Source organism: Paramisgurnus dabryanus, chromosome 13 (assembly GCF_030506205.2).
Source record: "Paramisgurnus dabryanus chromosome 13, PD_genome_1.1, whole genome shotgun sequence".
Classification (NCBI taxonomy): Eukaryota; Metazoa; Chordata; class Actinopteri; order Cypriniformes; family Cobitidae; genus Paramisgurnus; species Paramisgurnus dabryanus.
This window is the reverse complement of record NC_133349.1, coordinates 11792923-11812688: the sequence shown is the minus strand read 5'-3', so window position 1 is coordinate 11812688 and position 19766 is coordinate 11792923. Positions and strand designations below refer to the sequence as shown.

General features: G+C 39.1%; 1 protein-coding gene across 2 annotated transcripts; it reads right to left on the bottom strand.

Moving 5' to 3' along the window:
- Positions 1–5120: 5120 nt before the first annotated feature.
- Positions 5121–19648, bottom strand: scmh1 (Scm polycomb group protein homolog 1). Of its 2 annotated transcripts, none has more exons than XM_065298450.1 (16): positions 19559–19648; positions 18383–18430; positions 18067–18144; positions 17473–17543; positions 16552–16786; positions 15305–15393; positions 14884–15130; positions 12026–12246; positions 11786–11944; positions 11583–11709; positions 10561–10761; positions 9628–9795; positions 9369–9500; positions 8855–8986; positions 7635–7777; positions 5121–6260 (listed from the first exon to the last, which is right to left on the bottom strand). In XM_065298450.1, the coding sequence occupies exons 2-16, from the start codon at positions 18405–18407 to the stop codon at positions 6138–6140; spliced, it is 2151 nt and encodes a 716-aa protein (XP_065154522.1). In that variant the 5' UTR covers positions 18408–18430; positions 19559–19648; the 3' UTR covers positions 5121–6137. The 2 variants fall into 2 exon arrangements, with proteins under 2 accessions (XP_065154522.1, XP_065154523.1); XM_065298451.2 differs by lacking the exon at positions 19559–19648 and adding an exon at positions 18951–19033.
- Between the last annotated feature and the right edge of the window lie 118 nt (positions 19649–19766).

Sequence of the window (19766 nt, the reverse complement as noted above, 5' to 3'; positions counted from 1 at the left end):
GCAATTAATGCCACACATGTTCAGGCAGGCCATGTCACAGTGTGTTTGATAACTAAAAACGGCTGGAGAATTGTATTGAGTGATCTCCCTCCGCTCTGTGACTTTGCCCCCTCCCTCTCCACTGTTTATTGCCTTGGGCTTTTGAAGTTAAGGGCACTGTGTAAATTATTCATTTTCCTGTGTGAAGCTTGCCTCACAACCAGGCCAGCTTCAACAAGCTAAGCAGGAGTGGCACTGTTTGTTGTTTTTCAATGTTTGTGTGTGCTCGCCCGTGAGGGCGGCTTTACACTCTTGTGTGTTAATCTTACTGATGGGCATATGATCAGCGTATCCCTCAGCTCAGTGTTTAACACCTAGACGCTGCTTTAACATAAGGAACCTGTGGACAGTTGTACATCAACAAACTTTAGCGATCCAGGCAAGGTCATCCAAGTATGTCTCCAGACTAGTACAGCAGAATTTCAAATACATACTATTTTGGCAGGTTAAGACGTGGCAGATTGAGAATGCCATGTGGGTTTAATATTGGCCGCCAGAGATTAGTATCACACTGACAACTGACGTACGACCGTGCAACATTTACCAAACATCAGCAGGCAACATCGTGTCTCAGAAGGAGATGCACAAATGCAACCGTGAGCAATAAAGCTATGAAAACATTCAGGGGGGGGGGCTGAAAGTGGTCAAAGCCATATCACAGATGGTAGATACTGAACCAGCACCTTCTGGCACACAATAGTCTGCAGGCGCTCTAAGCATTCAGAACATTCTAGGGGCCTGAAAGACAGATTTTTATATTTGTAACATGTCTGGCTGAGAGCGCACCTGTCTACACTTCCGCTTGGATAGCACTGGGTTTGCTGGATGCTCTTGGATTCTAAATATACCTGCTGTGATCGCAAAGACTGTAAATAACAATTGGAACCTGCGTTTCTTGACACATCTAGACGGTCTATCATGCTGGTAGAAATCTGTTTACAACCTGTGCTGTAAGAGAGTTACAGGCACATTTGACTACTATAGAAAATAATTGAAAAAAAAAAACTGGTTTCACAGACAAAGCTTAAGGCTAGTCCTAAACTGAAAACAATTTGCACTGACAGATCTTAAAATATGCCAGTGCCATTGATGTGTCTCAAGATACACACCAGTAACATATTTACTTTACTAAGGTATGTTTATAAAAAATGCTTAAACATCTTAATTTAACTTGTCTATTAATTAGGCCAAAACCTAATAACATTACGTTTACAGTATTGCTCTATATTTATGGGGCCAGTGATGCATTTTTAAAGTAGACTATAATAACAAGATTACAAAACAACCATCCTTTTAACGTGAAAATTATTAAGCTTTATTCAACCTTCATAATTACATATATTTATATTTGTGATCCTGTCTGTAAAATCCAGGTTAAAGTCTCAATCTAATAATAAGATTAGGAGCTTCAAAGTTTGATTTTTCCCATTGATTTCAATCTTACTCAGTCAACATTAAAGATATCAAAGTTATATTTTTACAGAATGTTCTTTACATACTTTATGTTCATACATCACAAAAAAATTCCTTTAGCTTGGTTTATGCAGTTGGCAGATGCTTTTATCCAAATTGAATTACAGTGCATTCAAGCTATGCATTATATCAGTATATGTGTACTCTGGAACTGAACCCAGAAATGTTGTGCTACTAACACAATGCTCAACCCAATCTTATCCAAACGCATGTCGTGTCATGACTTTTGCATGACAGTAACGGATCTAACAATCCAGACAGGGCAAACTCCACCCACTCCCAACCAGAAGTTCCCTTTGAAAAGTCTTCCCTGCATGTGTAAAAATGACAATTTAGGCAGCTAAAATCAAATAAACAAGATGAGCTGCATATTACTGCTTTTAAAGGAGACATTTTACAAAATACTTTTTTAAGATGTAAAGTAAATGCTTCGGGTCCAAAGAGTACATATGTGAAGTTCTAGCTCAAAATACCATATAGAAAATTTATTATAGCATGTTAAAATTGCCACTTTGTAGGTCTGAGCAGAAATGTGCCGTTTTGGGTGTGTCCTTTAAAAGGACACTCCACTTTTTTGAAAATATGCTCATTTTCCAGCTCCCCTAAAGTTAAACATTTGATTTTTACTGTTTTGGAATCTATTCAGCGGTATCACTTTTAGCATAGCTTAGCATAATTCATTGAATCTGATTAGACCATTAGCATCACGCTAAAAAATAACCAAAGACTTTCGATATTTTTTCTATTTAAAACTTGACTCTTCTGTAGTTATATCGTGTACTAAGAACAACAAAAAATTTAAATTTAAGATTTTCTAGGCCGATATGGCTAGGAACTATACTCTCATTCCAGCGTAATAATCAAGGACTTTGCTGCAGTAACATGGCTGCAGGAGGTGCAATGATATTACGCAGCGCCTGAAAATAGTCTCCTGCTATTGAGAGTAACCAAGAGACATATTTTTGGAACTATTACCTCCTGCAGCCATGTTACAGCAGCAAAGTCCTTGATTATTACACCAGAATGAGAGTATAGTTCCTAGCCATATTGTCCTAGAAAATTGCAACTTGTAATTTTCTGTCGGTCTTAGTACGCGATGTAACTACAGAAGAGTTAAGTTTTAAATAGGAAAAATATTGAAAATATTGTTATTTTTTAGCGCAATGCTAATGGTCTAATCAGATTCAATGGACTATGCTAAGCTATGCTAAAAGGGGTACCGCCAGACCCGGAGATCAGCTGAATGGATTCCAAAACGGTAAAAATCAAATATTTAACTCCAGAGGAGCTGGAAAATTAGCATATCTTTTTTTAAAAAAGTGGAGTGTCCCTTTAAACTGCATATGAGCTGCACTGAATGGGAGTTTTGTGGTTGGATAGTGTAGATTGGTGGCGTTATTATTATAATAAGATCCCCTTCTGACATCACAAGGGGAGCCACATTTCAATCACCTATTTTTCACATGTTTGCAAAGAATGGTTTACAAAAACCAAGTTACTGGGTTGTTCTTTTTCACATTTTCTAGGTTGATAGAAGCACTGACAGCACTTATAAATTTTCATCATATGTTGCCTTTAAACGATTTGAAAATGTTTTCCCTTTCATAAATGCATTATTGTAAACAAGTTGAAATTATTCAAAATGTTACACATGCTATTAAAAGTTTTGTGTTAAACCAAAATATTTTTTTAAGATATCCATGAAAATCAGGGTTAACAACGAAAAAAAAAAAGATTTGGTTAAATAAACTATTACTTAACTTAAAAGTTAAAATCTTGATAGCTTAAATTAGTAAAGCAACTGTTTTTGGTATGTACTACTCCAGCACGCTCGATCAACCTTCTCCCTGCCAATTAATCTCAATAGATCTGATGCAAACAGATTCTTTCTGACTAACATCTGTACAGGTTGTATCAATGCAGGCAGCATGGTGAAACTCAAAGATGTATTTAAAACAGTATAATAGAGAGAGACAGTATGATAGAGAGGGGTTTTCCACACTACAAACCTACAAGGAGCTTCAAAGTCACATGACCGTGTTATTCGCACTGTATTGGCAAACCAGTGTGCACACATACTCACGTTGACTGATGTATTGAGCACCCTCAAAGGCACCTTCCTGTTTTTTGAGAATCAATGTGGTAAGACTTACAGTATGTTACATCCCCGCGCTTTATTTGTGCAACCATGTCAGTCTGATAAAACTGCCACAAGAACACGACTGTTAGTCCAAAATACACACTTTCAGTATATGTGGTAATTCTCTACATGTCAACAATGCTAAAAAAGATTTATTAAGCCAATGTGATCAACAAATATTCCTAAAAATAAAGGTGCTTAAAAGGTTCTTTACAGTGATGCCAAAGGACCTTTTTTGGTTCCTCAGAGAACCATTAAGTCAAATCTTTTTTCACCTTGAAGAACCTTTGGTAAAACAGAAAGGTTCTTCAGATGTTAAAGGTGCTTTAACCTCCTAAGACCTGAATGTCCACATACGTGGACATCAAATGTTTTTGATGTTTGCACCATAATACTTAATTGTGTGTAACTGGAACCTGTTGTACACGAACATGAACAAATACACTGCTTCATGATTAAAGAAAAATATTTGGTTATTATATTTATTGGTTCTTCTAAAACCCAAAATAGTTGGTAGAAATCTGAAAAAAAAGACAAACCAAAGCTTGGGTCTTAGGAGGTTAAAGAAGCGTTTAGACAGACAAGGTTTTTCTATGGCATCGTGAAGCACCTTTATTTTTAGCAGGGTAAGGTTTAAACAAAACATTGAATATTTCAGATGAAATATGTATCGTTTCATATTTTTTAAAGATATGTAAACTAGTGAGCTTAAAAGTAGTATAAAGTTTTACCCATGGGGACCTTGTAATGATCTGTATCTTTTTAATGGTCCATATCATGATGCCACTAAACTTAAACAAAAGCAACAAAAAGGTTGTGCTGCCCCCTTGTGTCATGATATAAAGAAAACATTGTAAAATGCAGATTTAAAATTCACACTTTTCACGAATAAAACAATAAAAGGATTCACGAAACTTTCTAACATTTAATGTTGAAAAATGTTAAAGGCGGAGTGCATGATCTCTGAAATATTTTAAATCACCTAAACATACACGCACCTACCCCAATAGAATCTGGACCTTCTTTTGATAGACCCGGCCCACACATACGAAACCCAGGCAACAATGATGGTTAGTAGACACGCCCCTTACTGCTGACTGGCTACAAGTGTGTTTTGGTAGTCAGCCCGAGCAAGCTTCCAGTGGGGATCCCTATTAAATAAATAGCCAGCTAGTTGAGAAATAATGGTTTGTAGTTATTGATCTGATTATTTGACCTATTATTCTGATTATTATTATCTATTTATGAACATTTTTGATGGATAATATTTCTAACATATCTAATAATTCATGGGATTTTTCTGCATACCTAAAAAAAACTTCAAGTCCCTCATATGTAAAGTTGCATGATACACATTAATACTGCCCCCAAAAAGGAGGAAAAATAAATGAAGATATGAATTTTAAAGCTACAATTTAAACTATAATTTGACGCAAAAAAATGAAAAATCTGAAAGAAAGTAAAAAGCTCCAGAAAACTTTATATTTTTATTTGAAGCTTACCGAGTATAACGGCCTCAATGTATGAACTCTACCATATAATGACTTCAAAAGTACAAATAACAATGAAGACAGACAATGTAAACATCAACATGATATAAAATGCAGGCAGAGTGTATAACAGGAGCAAATGTACTTTCACACTAGACTTTGCGTTTCTCTCACTTTCATATGTTCATCAAGCATGTGAGAGGCAAGCAAAAAAGTTTCCTTTTTATCTCGTACCAAAGTCTGGCCGAATCTGTATGACAAAAACCGAGGATGTAAACGTTTAATTCTTGGCTTCAAATAATACTGAAAAGCTGCATGATTTGCAAAATATATTTTAAAATATAACTATTAGTTAAATATAATTTTTTTAAAACAGAAGCCCTAATTATTGCATCCCACTTTAATTATAATGTCATTTTAAATGCACAAAGTCTAGTGCGATGGCACTGTAATTGCATTATGTGTATAAAGTATGTCGGATGATGAGAGTAACAGTCTCTTGGTGAGGTGTAATTCCATTCCGGTTTTGGTTTCCGGTCGGACCTAGTGTTTGTCTGGAATTAATCGAAGAAAAACCGTTTTATTGAAAAATGCCATAAAAATGCCCTCATTGAACAGGCTTAAAAAATATACAATACAAATAATTGTACGTCATAAAAATCGAGGCCAAAAAACGGCCTATATACAATCCACTTCAATCGAGTCAAGTCCTTGGCAAGGCCACGAACATGTGATATGTTCTGGAACAATACTAAAAGAACCGTTGGTATAATGTGCGGACAGAATGATAAAGGTCATAAAACTGGGCACAACAGTGCAGTAATAATTAATCAACGGCGCAACAAAAAGAAAAACAAGGAGGTGTATCAAATGAATAGGGCCGGCACTTGAAAGCTTGCCGACGTGTGCTACAGTACTGCTGAGGGATGTAAAAATCCCAGCATGCATCTTAAAATGTGCTTGGCAGGGGTAGAGTTCGAGGGTCAGAGAGAAACTCAACGGCCCTGTTTCAGTCTGTCAATATGGAAAGTGAGTTTGAGAGCGGGACCCAACTTTAGCCCCATATATTTCATCATGACATCACTGCGGAGCAGAAGTAGAGCTTTGCCATCAATTTCCTGCAACAGAAGAGCACCACCCAAACAAGACCAGTTTAACTCTAGAATGAATGATATTTTCTTGCAGAAATGGTAAAGCACAAACCCAAGCAAGCCATATTTGTTGTAAGACCATTACTCTGTTCAACTCCTATTGGTACATCATTAAATAGTCAAGGCCGAAGTATGCTCCATTTTTTAAGGCAGGAGTAGAATCAGTTTTTTATGTGTATACGAATGTACAGTACGTGCATGGTTGAACACACAGCATTTCAAAGAAAAGTTTATTCGACTCGTATGTGTACACAGACGTTCACCGTTCATAGCATAGTGACAAAATCCAATGCATCTTTCAAGCTACATACTACATTTTCTTGTAAGCGTATGCGTGACCAACGTGTACAATGTACATGGGATTTCAAAAACCTGATGGTGTGCGTACAGTACTGCGCTCAAGTTTGTTATTTCAAATGTAGGCGCGCAGTATGCGCGTTTTTAACGGAAGTGATGCGATTGCGACCTGCACGCGATGCGCTCGTTTTATCCAGGCGTGTCCGCACTGCATCGCATTAAAAACATTTCAACTTTTTAAAAACATTAGAATGTCGCAAGCGCAACGCAACTCATGTGACAAGAACCAACAGACGGTCACGTTTTACGCGTGGATTTAGACGCAAAAGTGAACCGTCCCTTATGCTACGTTCACATTAAACTTGGGGTATCGCGTTACTCACTCTAGATTACTCGCGGGATTTAACTCCGTGTCATGCACATTTTTCGCTCGAGTTGAATTCGTTTGAGGCGAATAGCACGTGTTTTCGCGGCAAACGCAGCGCCCTATTGCGTCATTCGTGTCGCCCTACTCGAGGACGTGTCTGATCGCGTCTTTGCATTGACTTTGTATGCAATCTACTTGCGCAAATCGTTGAACTCTTTCAAATAATTTTATTAGAAATTCTAGTGATAATTCATTGGAAAAACATTCATCATCTGGTATGAACCCACAGTTACTCTTGTAAACACGTAAAAAATTGACTATTTTTCGGCCTTTACGCGTACACTGGGGCACTGTCCGCACACTGACGAAATTTTCAAACCCCACGTACATGTACAAGTACGTTGCTTACACGCTTACAGGAGAATGTAGTATGTTGCCATGGAGATGCATTGCATTTTGTACGAGACGTTTGCAATGCTGTGCGTTCAAAAAAAACAGACTCGGGGCTTCACTCTGCAGAATCGTGATGCTCAATTTTTGACACTGACCGAACTTCGTTAGAGGCTTAAGAAGTAAAGTTTAACTATTTGCAAGTCTCTAATCATTATAAGTTGAACTGAATTCTTATGCAAAACAAGAACGTGATTAAATCACCTTTCTCCCAATTTCTTACATACATGTTTGCGGAAGAGGTCTGCGTGTGGTCCGAGCTGAGGGTCGATGTCTCTGATGAATTGCATGACGTCCTCCACGGTCCACAGGTCAGGGTCCTGTCCGCTGGGTCGTGGGCTTTCTCTTGAGCTCAGGAAACGCTCTGAACCTAAGCAAAAATATTTGGGGTTTAAAAGTTGTTTACATTGCCTTCACTGCATGCCATTAGACAACTAATGTCTTAAAATGTTACATTTTAAGCCATCACATATAAGAAGTCGATTTGATTACCGTATATACCTGAATATAAGACGTCCCCCCATTTTCAGACTACTACTAATCTATTTTTCAACAGAAAATAATTTTATTTGAAATTCTAGTGATAATTCATTTGAAAAACATTCATCATTAAATATTTGGATTAATTTGTCACAAAATTAACTCTTTCACCGCCAGCGTTTTAAAAAAAGTTGCCAGCCAGCGTTTTTCATGATTTTCACCAAAGTTTAATGCCTTCCAGAAAATGTTCTTCTTTAAATATATAAACATACAATATACCAAATGAAAGAACAGACCCTCTGCTTTCAAACAAAAAAAAACGTTTCATCCTACCTTTAGTGGTTCTTTTGCAATCAGCTTTTAAATATGGGTAGGTTTTTGCAAAAACACCATATTTTGAGCAAAAAGCAAAGATAATTCCATTTTTATGACGGACTTTTCATAGTGATCCCATTCAGAGCGATCTTTAAAACAGACACGGACATGCAGCAGCTTGCCATAGGGCAATACGTCCGGTTTTAAAAAGTTGCGGAAGGGCGCCGCCTGGTGGATAATAGCGGTATTGCGGAAAGACGGAAAATCTCGTCATTGGCGGGGAAGCGTTTTCTCTTAATTGACGAAATATCTCGTCAATGGCGGGGAAAGAGTTAAGTGCACTCTGTCAATGAATGAGTTCAGAAATGAATGAAAAAAATTAATAACCTTTCCACAAAAATGCAATAATTATTTAGGCCCATGTATGTATGTAACTGTGGTACTCTAAAAAAAGACAGAAAAAAATAACCATCTGCTTTTAATCAAACAAATCGAACCTATTGTGTTGGCGCCCTCTACGGTTTGCCCCTGCTTTCTCCCTTTCACGCGTGATTTTTTTCTATATCGCAAATATAAGATGAGCCTATTTTTAGATAAAAAGCCTTGTCTTATATTTGGGTATATATGGTATAGTTTTACGGTGTGCGAATACCTGTTGATCCCAGACGATGTAGCTGCCCCGGTGAGCTAAGGCTCTGAGAAAGTGGACGCATGTGTCCAGGAGGCAAATGTGTTTTCTCCGAGACCTCTGAGCTGCCGATCCCATTCTCCATCAGAAAAGGCTCTGATCAAACACAAAAATACATGCATAATACTAACAAAAGGGCACTTTGTTCAAGTAATAGTACTCTATTAAGGGTGCAACGGTACATGTATTCATCCTAAAACGTCATGGTACCGACGCCACAGTTCAGTGCATGCATGCTATCAGAAACAAACTGTAATTCACAGTACAGTCTGTTCAAAATAAATGAAAAGAACCTTAGTGTTTGAGATGTGTTGCTTGTTCCTTTGTACAGAACATTGACCCCAAAATGGAGGTAAGCACCAAATAGTGACATCTGTGTACTGTTACTATATAGGACAAATGCTTTGAAATACTAAAAAAAATTTAATATTCCCAGTTCAGTGATGCTTTCAAATGCAAGTTTAGCAATATAAAATACCTTCTGAGGATAAACGGTGGTTTTTAGCTATTTTGTGCGGTACAGGATTGTTGCCGTATGCGTCATGTTGGAGGAACCTCTTAGTACCTTGACCAGGTCCAGAACTCAGACTTTCTGAAAAGTTTCTCCTTTCTAGAACATATACAAGGCATTCTCTTTACATGACAAAGAGCAAACATCAATGGACAACAACAACCCTGACTTTAAAAAGCACAGGAAGACTGCAAAAGCAGCATGATTTGCATGCATGATCGCTGACCTGTATAAGTTCTGCTGTCGTAGTGAACTCCTCCCAGAAGGACGGGCTGGCTACTAAACAATGGGTCACAGTGCAGGTTGTGACAGAGTTTCTCCAGGAAGCGTAGCACGTACATCACGCTGTTCACCGCCGGCAGTGTCAGAGTGTGATGCTGTTGCTCAAAGTAAGCTATGGAGTCAAATTCAGGGGTCAAGTGGCCAGTTCAAAGGTTACAGATTATTTGATTACTTAAATAAAAACAGCATGGAGAAAAAAAGCTAAATGACTACTGAATTGTAAACAAGCTTATTGGTTTACAGACTCAATGAGATCAATGGAATTTATTTTAATTTTAGGGGTGTAATGGTACATGCATTCATCCTAGACCATCACAACATGGATGCTGTGGTTCGGTGCATGGAGTTAGATAAAAAATACAAGTGCGTCTGGGTCTGACTGCAAGCAGTGCTGTGCAGGCCGCTCGGCCTATGACATCAACGTATCATAAAAGCCATTTAAAAGCATAAGGAGCAAAAGTTTTTATTATTAATAATTCACTAGCTTTTGGTTTCATTACTTATCTAAAAGTATGACAAAACAAATAGTTTTTAAATCATATGTAAATGAATTCTTGCTAATTCTTATTTCTGTTTTGCATACACAGATCAAAGACATGGCTGTGCCGACATAACCTTTGTTTTATCAACTCTACAAAACAGGTGCAAAAGTGCACACAAAAGCTGTACTAAACTGTAACTACTTAAGGGCACTCGTTTTGCATTACTATCTGTTCAAATTAAAAGACAAGAACTTCAGCAATTAGGATATGTTGCTTCTTCCTGTAAGATCAAACCCAAAAGCAAGGTATGAACCGAACCTTGACTTCTGTGTGCCATTACACCCCTATATATTACACAGCTATTTTTTGCAGAAAGTGTGTTTGTGCATGCTGACCTGATACGAGCTCTCCTCCATGGCCTGGTTTGAGACAGCAGAAGACTGTGCTCTGGTTATGTGCACAGTCAACACAGGCCTGAACACATTGCTGCAGTACCGAGGATGCTCGGCCGGGGCCGAAGTGATCCGGCAGGGACTGGATTCGTCGTGCGTCCAGGTGTGGACCCACGTTGCCATACTTATTCAGGTATAGACACACTGAGACACATGAATTGCAAAGTGAGGGAAAAAACTATAACACTATTTTAATACTATTTTTACTGGCCCCACCAAAAAAATAACAAAAAATTATTGTGTTATGCTAACTAAAGTGCCCTGGATTAGAAATAGTGTTTGAGCAGCTGAATGTGTAAGTTAAAGGGACACTTTTTTTTGAAAATATGCTCATTTTCCAGCTCCCATAGGGTTAAAATTTTGATCCATACCGTTTTGGAATCCATTCAGCTGATCTTCGGGGCTGGCGCTAGCACTTTTAGCATAGCACAATCCATGGAATCTGATTAGACCATTAGCATCGCGCTAAAAATAACCAACGATTTCGATATCTTTCCTATTTAAAACTTGACTCTTCTGTAGTTACATCGTGTACTAAGACCGACTGAAATTTAAAAATTGCTATTTTCTAGGCAGATATGGCTAGGAACTATACTCTCATTCTGGCGTTATAATCAAGGACTTTGCTGATGTAACATGGCTGCAGCAGGCGTAGTGATATTATGCAGTGCCTGAAAATAGTCCCCTTGGTTACTTTCAATAGCAGGGGACTATTTTCGGGGCACTGCGTAATATAAATATCACTAGGAATCAAATGTTTAACTCTAGGGGAGAAGGAAAATGAACATTTTTTTTTTTAAAGTGGAATGTAGCTTTAAAACTGCCAAGCAGCGCCTCCCTCCAATAGCATCTGGTGACATCACAGCTTCTTCTCAAACCACAAATGCGTGACAGTACACTGTGAGTGCAGCTTTCTCCAGTCACACGTGACTGTACGGCTCAAGTGTTTAAGACTCTTGCCTTACCTGTCGGTGCCTGTAGGGCAGCACTAGGAATGGTGGCATTGTCCAGTGGAACTGAGCTGGTGTCTGGCTCTGGAGTGCTACTGCTTGGAGAGGTGGGAATAGGGTTGGGCATCAACCGGGATTTTCTCTGTATGTAAATTAATTTGTATAAATAACACTGCACCACGCTCTATGTTTAAGTTTGTTTGCTAAATTTGCCACACCTTGCTGCCTGGTTTGGGGCCTCTCTTTTTTGGTATCTTGATTGGCTCCATATCGTTTTCCAATAACGTCGGGGTCCAGTTGGATGGTAGTCTGCCTCTAGGTCTACCTGGACCTGCTATTGCACCTTCTAGCCACGCTGCTCTCTTGGCCCAGCCCAGCTAAAAACAACACAGACACAATATAATCGCATTTAACACACATATATACAATTAAGGATGTCTAAAAGAAAAAATGCTTACCTTGCTTCCTGGTTTAGGGCCTCGTTTCTTGGGGATTTTTATCGTTTCTGGATCTTTTCCCATCGCTCCTTTTTGACCCCAGGGCCCAGATACTTTGGTTTTCTTGCGACCGGGCTTACGCTTCTGGGGTAGCAGTCTGTCTGGTATAAGTGGGATGGCCATCAGCTCTATACTACCATCCGGCAGGGCACCAGGTGCACCCAATACCTTGGGTAACCCGACTGCAAAGAAGAGCAAAGTAATGATGTATGTAACAGCTGATGTATGTGAACAGGAAGAGGAAGTATCCACAGTTTAGTACATTAAGTAAAATGCAGATCAATTCAGGCGGTATACCACAACTAGTAGCAATAAACATCAGAGCAGAGGCTTTGTGTGCAGAACTCTGCTGCCCCATTTTTCTTTGAAGCATCTTAACAAAGAGCCAAGTTGTGTTACACATTTTTGGTGTTGGTGGCCTTTAAAGTGCTACAGCGATAAAATGAAAGAGGGAGAGATAGAGCGAGCAAGGGAGAGAGTACAACAAGAAAAGTGAATAAAAGAAAGACCTTGAAGAATAAAAAAGCAAGATAAAAAAAAACTTTGCACACTTTCACGTAACAAAATTCAGAAATAGTGGAGTAAACAACAGCACCAAATGAATTAAACACAACCAAAACTTGCAGAAGAACTAACACATGAACAAACCTCAACGAGTATGAGCTTTACAGACCTGTTATTGAGTCCAGGATTGCAGTTTGTACATCCAACTGAGAAAAGTGAACAGCGTGCTACCTTACTAAAAGAGGGTCTGTTCCTGATCTTGCAGTGTGTGTCAATTTGTGGCGTCTTATTCTCTCACTCAAATCACTTCCTTCCTGCCCCTTAGTTTCGATGCATTCTCTAAAACCATGTTTAGTTTGCTGATAGTACAGGATACCCAAAGATGTATTCTAACAATGTCAATGCTTCTTCGAAGGATGGAGAAAATCCCCTTTTAAAGATGAAAATCCTACATAATGAGCATTAAATGAAGGTGCATCAGTTTAAATCAGTCTGAGAGACCTGAAGGATGCAAAAACAACTCTGCAGCAAGCAATAAAAAACTGACATGCTTACCCCAACTAGCTGTGAAGTTATAGTGTTCAACAGTAGATGACTTGCAAGTGTCCTGAAAAGTTTTGCTGTGCATGGCGTCGTCTCTTTAAACCTCTTTTCTTATCCTACCCAAATCATTTCAAGATGTTATTGGGCACAAGGTTTGTACGTGTCCCAGATGGGTGGATGCCAACCCCATGGCATGCAAATATATGTGTTGTCTCTGATTTTCCTCTACGAGTTATTGCTCAAACGAAATCTACTATATTTCTGCACCTAGGTTTTCTCTCCTTCTGTGGTGTTTGGTTGTATTTGCAAATTGAAACATGCCTGGTTCATGATCTTCTACACTTCATGTTTCTACACATAACATGCATTTATAGCAAATCTGTACTGTGCAAGCTGATTCATGTAAAGAAATCTTGTTTGTTTGTTTCTGAGATTGAGACCGGTGCATAAATCATTCTCTGTCTTGCTCTCTTTATGTTGCTTTACTGTGTCCTTTAAACCCGGTCTGGAATGCTGTGAATCTAATGGCTTTTTCCATTGCATAGTACCCCACGGTTTGGTTTGGGTCGGTTCAGCTTACTTTTGGGGCTTTCCATTAGGTGCAGTATGTAGTACCCGATACTTTTTTTAGTACCACCTCGGTTGGGGTTCCGAGCGATCCAAGCTGATACCAAAACGTGACACAAAAACACTGTAGATCACCGATTGGTCTGAGAGAATCGTCACTACCAGTGTCATCTCTATAATGTAAAAGATTAGCTTTACCTTCATGCTAGCTTGCGCTGTCTCGAGCAAACATGTTGTCATCTGTGCTTTGCTGTAAGTTCCCAAACTCCATTTTAGTGATGAAAAACATCCACAGGTTGAGAATCAGGAACACCATAACAGTTTTTTTCCAGACTTGCAATTTGTCACAGCACATTCGCACAAGTCCGCATTTATGCTTAAAGGCAACTTAAAAGAGGTTTGGCGGAGCGCATTGACTGACGCCACGGGTGTTTGTACAGAAACTGTCATGTAAGACAGAGGTAGTGATAAACGCGATGTGCAAACATCTATTTGCGGTGGTCAAATTAAATTTTTTGGCGGAAAGAGAAATAAAAGAATGTATGGGAATGTACAAAGACGCCCTCACTTGTATTATGTCACAGCAGTAGGCAGCACAAAAATAACGACACGCCTATAATCCCTCCACTCCGAAGTGTTACTAAACTCGATGGAAAAGCTAACCAAGCCAAAGTGAGGTGAGCTGACCCAAACCAAACCGTGAGGTACTATGCAATGGAAAATGTATTTAGTGAAACAATGACACACCTCTCGACCCTAGTCAAACACCGCTACATTAGGTAGCACCAACAACAACAGTGGCAGACTACATGCTTGTGTTTGTCCCACCAAAGGTTATTAGCTTTACTGAAAGCTAAAAAACTGAAAGCTTTACTAAAAGCTAATAATAATAATAATAATAATCTTCTGCTCCTTTGCTACTACGGTGAGTAACAAAAGATTATGGACAACAATGCTTACGCGCATGCTCCAAGTCATCTTCTTTGATTTTAGTGTATCTCCGTGGCAGAATTACAGCACAACATACTGGTCTGGCCTGTAAACTACATTGATTTGAATCACTTTCAGTGGTTTTGTGTGTATGCAGATATTTCTTGATACGACGTCATGTTTACAGACCTTTTTATAACAATGAATAAAGATTGGATAGGGAATATCAGATTTCTTATGGATGTGGCCTCAATTTAATTAGGAGTAATTCACACCTTTTGTGCCGGGTGGCTGAAGGTTGTCTCCTGTAAGCGTGCACCAGCCCACAGGGAAGATATCTCTTGAGTCGTATCGGCAGTAGTAATCGAAGGCGCCCCGCCAGCCGTCGAAGGTGACCAGCACCTCCCCGCCCCGCAGCGCACCCACTGTGGCAGGACAGATGAAATGAGGGTTCTTCCTATCCACTGCCTCCAGCTTCATCCCCACCTCAAAAAAGTTCTGCTCTGGGGCCGGTGGCTCCTCCTGAGGGACGATTAGAGATTTACAAACCACTAGAAAAAGAGCAACATGGGATACTATATGCTTTTGTTGCTAATTATTGAGGTACATGACTCTGATGAAAACTGTAAAAGTAACAATTTTAAGACAAGCCAGCCAAGACATGCTGTTGTGTGCGTTTTTGCTTTTGAAAGTTACCTTGTGAAAGATTCGGGCTGGGGCAATTTCCGCTCCATTGAGTGTTTTAAGTAAGAACATGGGCCATGACGAGGCATTCAGACGAAATCCTAGAGACCAACATTTACAGTCAATTACCACTCAAAGTATAGAAATCTGTTTTAAAGGGGGAAGCTGTTTAATTGGGTATGAATGCAAGCTGGGACAGTACTCTGACACATCCTTTTGTGCTGGTGAAACATGTAAAAGAATGAGATGACTTTTACATGACAAAAATTTGCATTCTCAAACCTACTTGAGTAGATTAAATTGAATAGTGCATTGTGCAAGAAACTAAGCAAGAAACAGCGTTTCCCAACCCTGTTCTTGAAGGCACACCAACAGTGCATGTTTTGGATGTCTCGCACATCATGAGTCTTTACTGATGGATGAGCTGATGGGTGGATTCAGGTGGGTTTAGAAAATGTGTGCCTTCAGGAACAGAATTGGGAAACGCTGATATAGCGGACAGTAAGAAACCTCAACATTTAGGGTGTTTTCACATATAGTTCATTTTAAAAGAACTAAACCCAGATTACTTAAAGTAATCCAGAAAAGGAACTAGCCGAATGTGACTTCAGTCCTTTTGGTGTTCACAACATAGTGGACTCAAAACAGGACCCAGTTATTTTTCGGTCCTCTTCAGAATTAATGAGACCCTTTCTTGTTCACATCACAACTTCATAGGAACTCAGACCCCAGCTTTCTGTACAGTTGATTTTGATGCAGTGTCCAAACGACACACAAAGTGGACCAGGACCTCATTGATTTCACATCTCAAAAAGGAATCGGGCCACAAAAGAACCCAAAAGCGAACCGTACTCAGACCACCTCCGGACATGGTCTAAGTTTGGTTCGCTTTCAGGTCCTTTTAGCGGGGTCTGATATTTCTTGGTTTGTTCACATACAACCTGAACTTCTCCGAGAGCGTTTGGAGGGCTCAAACGAATTGTATTAGCAGCACGTAACATAGTGGGTTTGCTGCCAGGAATGTGTCCCTGAATAAACTGTAAATCTCTTTGGATAAGCGTCTTCCAAATACATGAAAAAAAAAATTTCTTTATTTAACCAAATCTAACCTTTTGCATTTAAATCACTCTGGAACATGAGCAATGTTTAGAAGTCTTTTAAAATGAATAGCATCCCAAAGCTTACTAGACAAGAACCAAGGATCTTAATAATAAAAATTTTCATGAAGTTGAGTAATAAGCATTGTGTGTCTTTCTCACCCAGCGGTGGTTGCAACATGCCTCCGTTCTTCTCACAATTCCCAATGGGTTGGATCTCTAAAGAGTCCACAAGGCGCCAGAAGTCATTCTTGTTGTCGCTGCCATCCAATCGCAGACGGAGACGAGAGCCTGTCAAGCCCACCACAGTGGCGATGCAGGTGGATGTAGTGTTTCTAGGATCCTGAGCTTCCAGCTTCATTCCTGGCTTAAACTCGTTTACAGGAGGGGTAGTGCTCTAAAGAGATGATAGAGTTCATTTTAATGTTAACTTTTGATATTTTTCCTTAAAATACCCAAGGCACTTAATGTGGTAATGGAATTAGATATAAGATTTTTAATTGGTGAATCCAGAAGCCCTTGTACACAGTACGTTGATCCCAGAAAATGGCTAGTGGGCATTCTGCTAGTGCTAGTAAGGAGAGATCTTGAAGAACTAGTGTGTGATTCTAAGATTGATCCCGTAAAGGGTAATTAGTAACATTGCCTTAACATTTTTGGAACGCTCCTGTGTCAACAAAAGGCAGAAACAATGCCGTGTGTCATAGTAAGGACGCCTGTGTTGTCGCAACAATACAGTCATGGCTCAGCTCCTTGACACAGGGGTTTAAATGGAGATCAACATTCACAATGAAAAATTTGCAAACTGGAATGAAGCAGAGATCAGGGAGCTCCTCACCATCCACACTGAAAATGAGATGGTTTCCAGCATAATAGAACAGCACGGCATTCGCTAGTTATTTTATTATCGAATCAGAAAATAAATGCATGTGTGTTTTTTTTGAGAGAGAGAAATAGCAGATAATAAGCAAACTTAAAAATGCTGCAGAAACAATCCAAGTGCACAAATATAAAAACAATACACATCACGTGTCTTTATGGGATGTGTGTGAACGCACCCACAGATTCTGGAAAAATGCATACCTGTCTAAAGCAGTGGGCAGGGGCAGCGATTGCTCCAGTCTCTTTCAGGTACTTTTCCCAGCTGAAATGTCCTTAAAAATAAAGGCAAATTAAAGTAACTGAATAGACATCTGGAGTTCCTAACTCTTCTCTGGCTATTTCATATAGCGTATAAATCAAGGGTAAAATATTTAAATCACTTCCGGTAGCGCCGCCTTCTTAGTCGCGTCCGCATACCGGAAGGTATTTATTTTCATTAATAAAGTTTTAAATATGGATATTTCTACAACAACACCGTGGGGATTACCCTCAGAAGACCTTTGTTTATCATCCTGGAGCCGTTTGGATTTAATTTGTGAAGGATGGACACACTTTTTTTGGACTTGAAGGTCGTGGACTATGGGTGGACCTCGTAACATTACATTTAATCAACTGAAAGATCTAAAACATTTTATAAAATATCCGAAAATGTGTTTGTCTGAAAAACGATGGACATATGCAACTCGGACAGCTTGGGGGTGAGTAAATCATGGGTTTAATATCATTTTTGGCCGAACTATCCCTTTAAAAAAGCAATAGTTCAAAAGTAACAGTCAGTTAAAAAGGGTTTGCTACCTTGGTACTGTGATGGCACTCGAGATGGGCGACCACTGCGAGGATGCTTGATCCTCCTGCCTTCTTTCCACTCAATAGCTGGAGGCAGAAAAACACATTGCATTTAAAAACAAACACATCCTTTTGTTGTAAATCAACAAGAGAGCTGTGTATCAACATGAGCTGTGTATTGCATTAATGTTTTTTTTGTTTTTTTTTTAATGTTTGCTACAGCCCACAAAACAAGATGGATACAAATAAATCCTGGACCATTTGTATGACACACCTCTCTATCGTAATTGTTTTCGAACGCAAAGCTTAAAAAATTAAACCATACCTTTCTGTGGTACAGGTTTCTTCATGGTCCACCTTATTCCCAACCTCTCTATAAAAATAAACACAAAACGAAGATTGCAAGAATTGAATATGGTTTCTTGGTCAGCTGTCACTGCGAAATGCTTAGCCATGATTAGCCAATAGTCTGCAATCTCCCACGACATAAGGTACTCTATGCTAGAACAGAACTACTTATAACGAAACAGATTTTTTTCATACTTAAAATAAATTATTTCCTATTTTTTTTCCCAAAGGGTCGTTAGGTTAGACGAATAGAAAACAGCAATTGATAATTGGTCAACACAAAGTGATAAACAACATCAACTGAGTGGTGCGCCTAAAAGCAACTTTATTTTACATTTGATAGTTCTTCGTTTTAAACTAGACAACATAAATAGTATAATAATGACAAAAACAATAAACACCAAGATGCCGTTAAGCCACGCACTGCGCAGCTTGTATGCAATCCAATAATAAGTTATTCTGCTACCGCGCATCTCAATCGTTTGTTGTCATACACCCCAACAATGTCCCCAGGCAGCAAACATAATACAAAAAGAGCTACATACATGCATACTCCTTAAAACCGCATAGCTGTGTTGAAAGATGGCTCCCTGTCTCCAGTTTTTCAATTCTGTGTTCAAAAGCAGAGCGCCTTTGAGCGCCAAACACACAGTCCCTCCCTCTTTCCATAAATGACAGTCGACTGCAACACACTCTCTCCACTACACAGCTCCAACTAAATATTTTTATTTGACTTGTTTTATACGTTTTAAAGCGTGCAAGACTGCTTCGATAACATTTGCGTGGAACGGAGTTAAAAATAAGTAACTTTTTAAACAGCATAATGTACATGCAAACTAACTGTTACATCCATAACATTGATGTTGCTATGCTACTTGAAAACGTTTAATATTACATAGTTGTGAACTTCATCATTTTTGAACTTTCACAGCCCTCAGATTAAACGTAAATAACAGCATACTTTTCTAAGTTAATGTTAAGCAAAACTACTGTATACTTTCTAATGTGTGTACTGAAAGCATTAGCTAAATGCTAACATCTAACAACTCTGGGTCAGTTTTGTGCGTTTTCTTGTAAACTGATAACTAAAAAATATATATGATGAAGTAGCTACTTCGCGATTGTTACGGACGGTAGGAAGGGGACTATTTACCTTGTGCGGAAAGGTTTTTGTGTAATTTCTCAAACGTGAGGGTTAGTGTTTATCAGCCATGTTTGTAGTGCGCGTGCAGTCTGGTTTGTGTGTGTGTCAGTAGCGGCGCGTGGAGAGGGGAGGGGCTGCACAAGACTGCACGGGACGATAAAGACCACAATCAAACGGGTCAAGAAGGCAAAAGCTTGTTTATCTCAGTGTAATTTGT

What these genes read in the sequence shown, in the direction of transcription:
- scmh1 (XM_065298450.1), bottom strand. Translation starts at nt 18,407, where the DNA reads ATGAAGAAACCTGTACCACAGAAAG. An exon ending in AGTGCCATCACAGTACCAAG is followed by an intron (nt 17,544 to 18,066) that starts GTAGCAAACCCT and finishes TTTATTTTTAAG; the next exon opens with GACATTTCAGCTGGGAAAAG. An exon ending in TGCCCTACAGGCACCGACAG is followed by an intron (nt 10,762 to 11,582) that starts GTAAGGCAAGAG and finishes CATGTGTCTCAG; the next exon opens with TGTGTCTATACCTGAATAAG.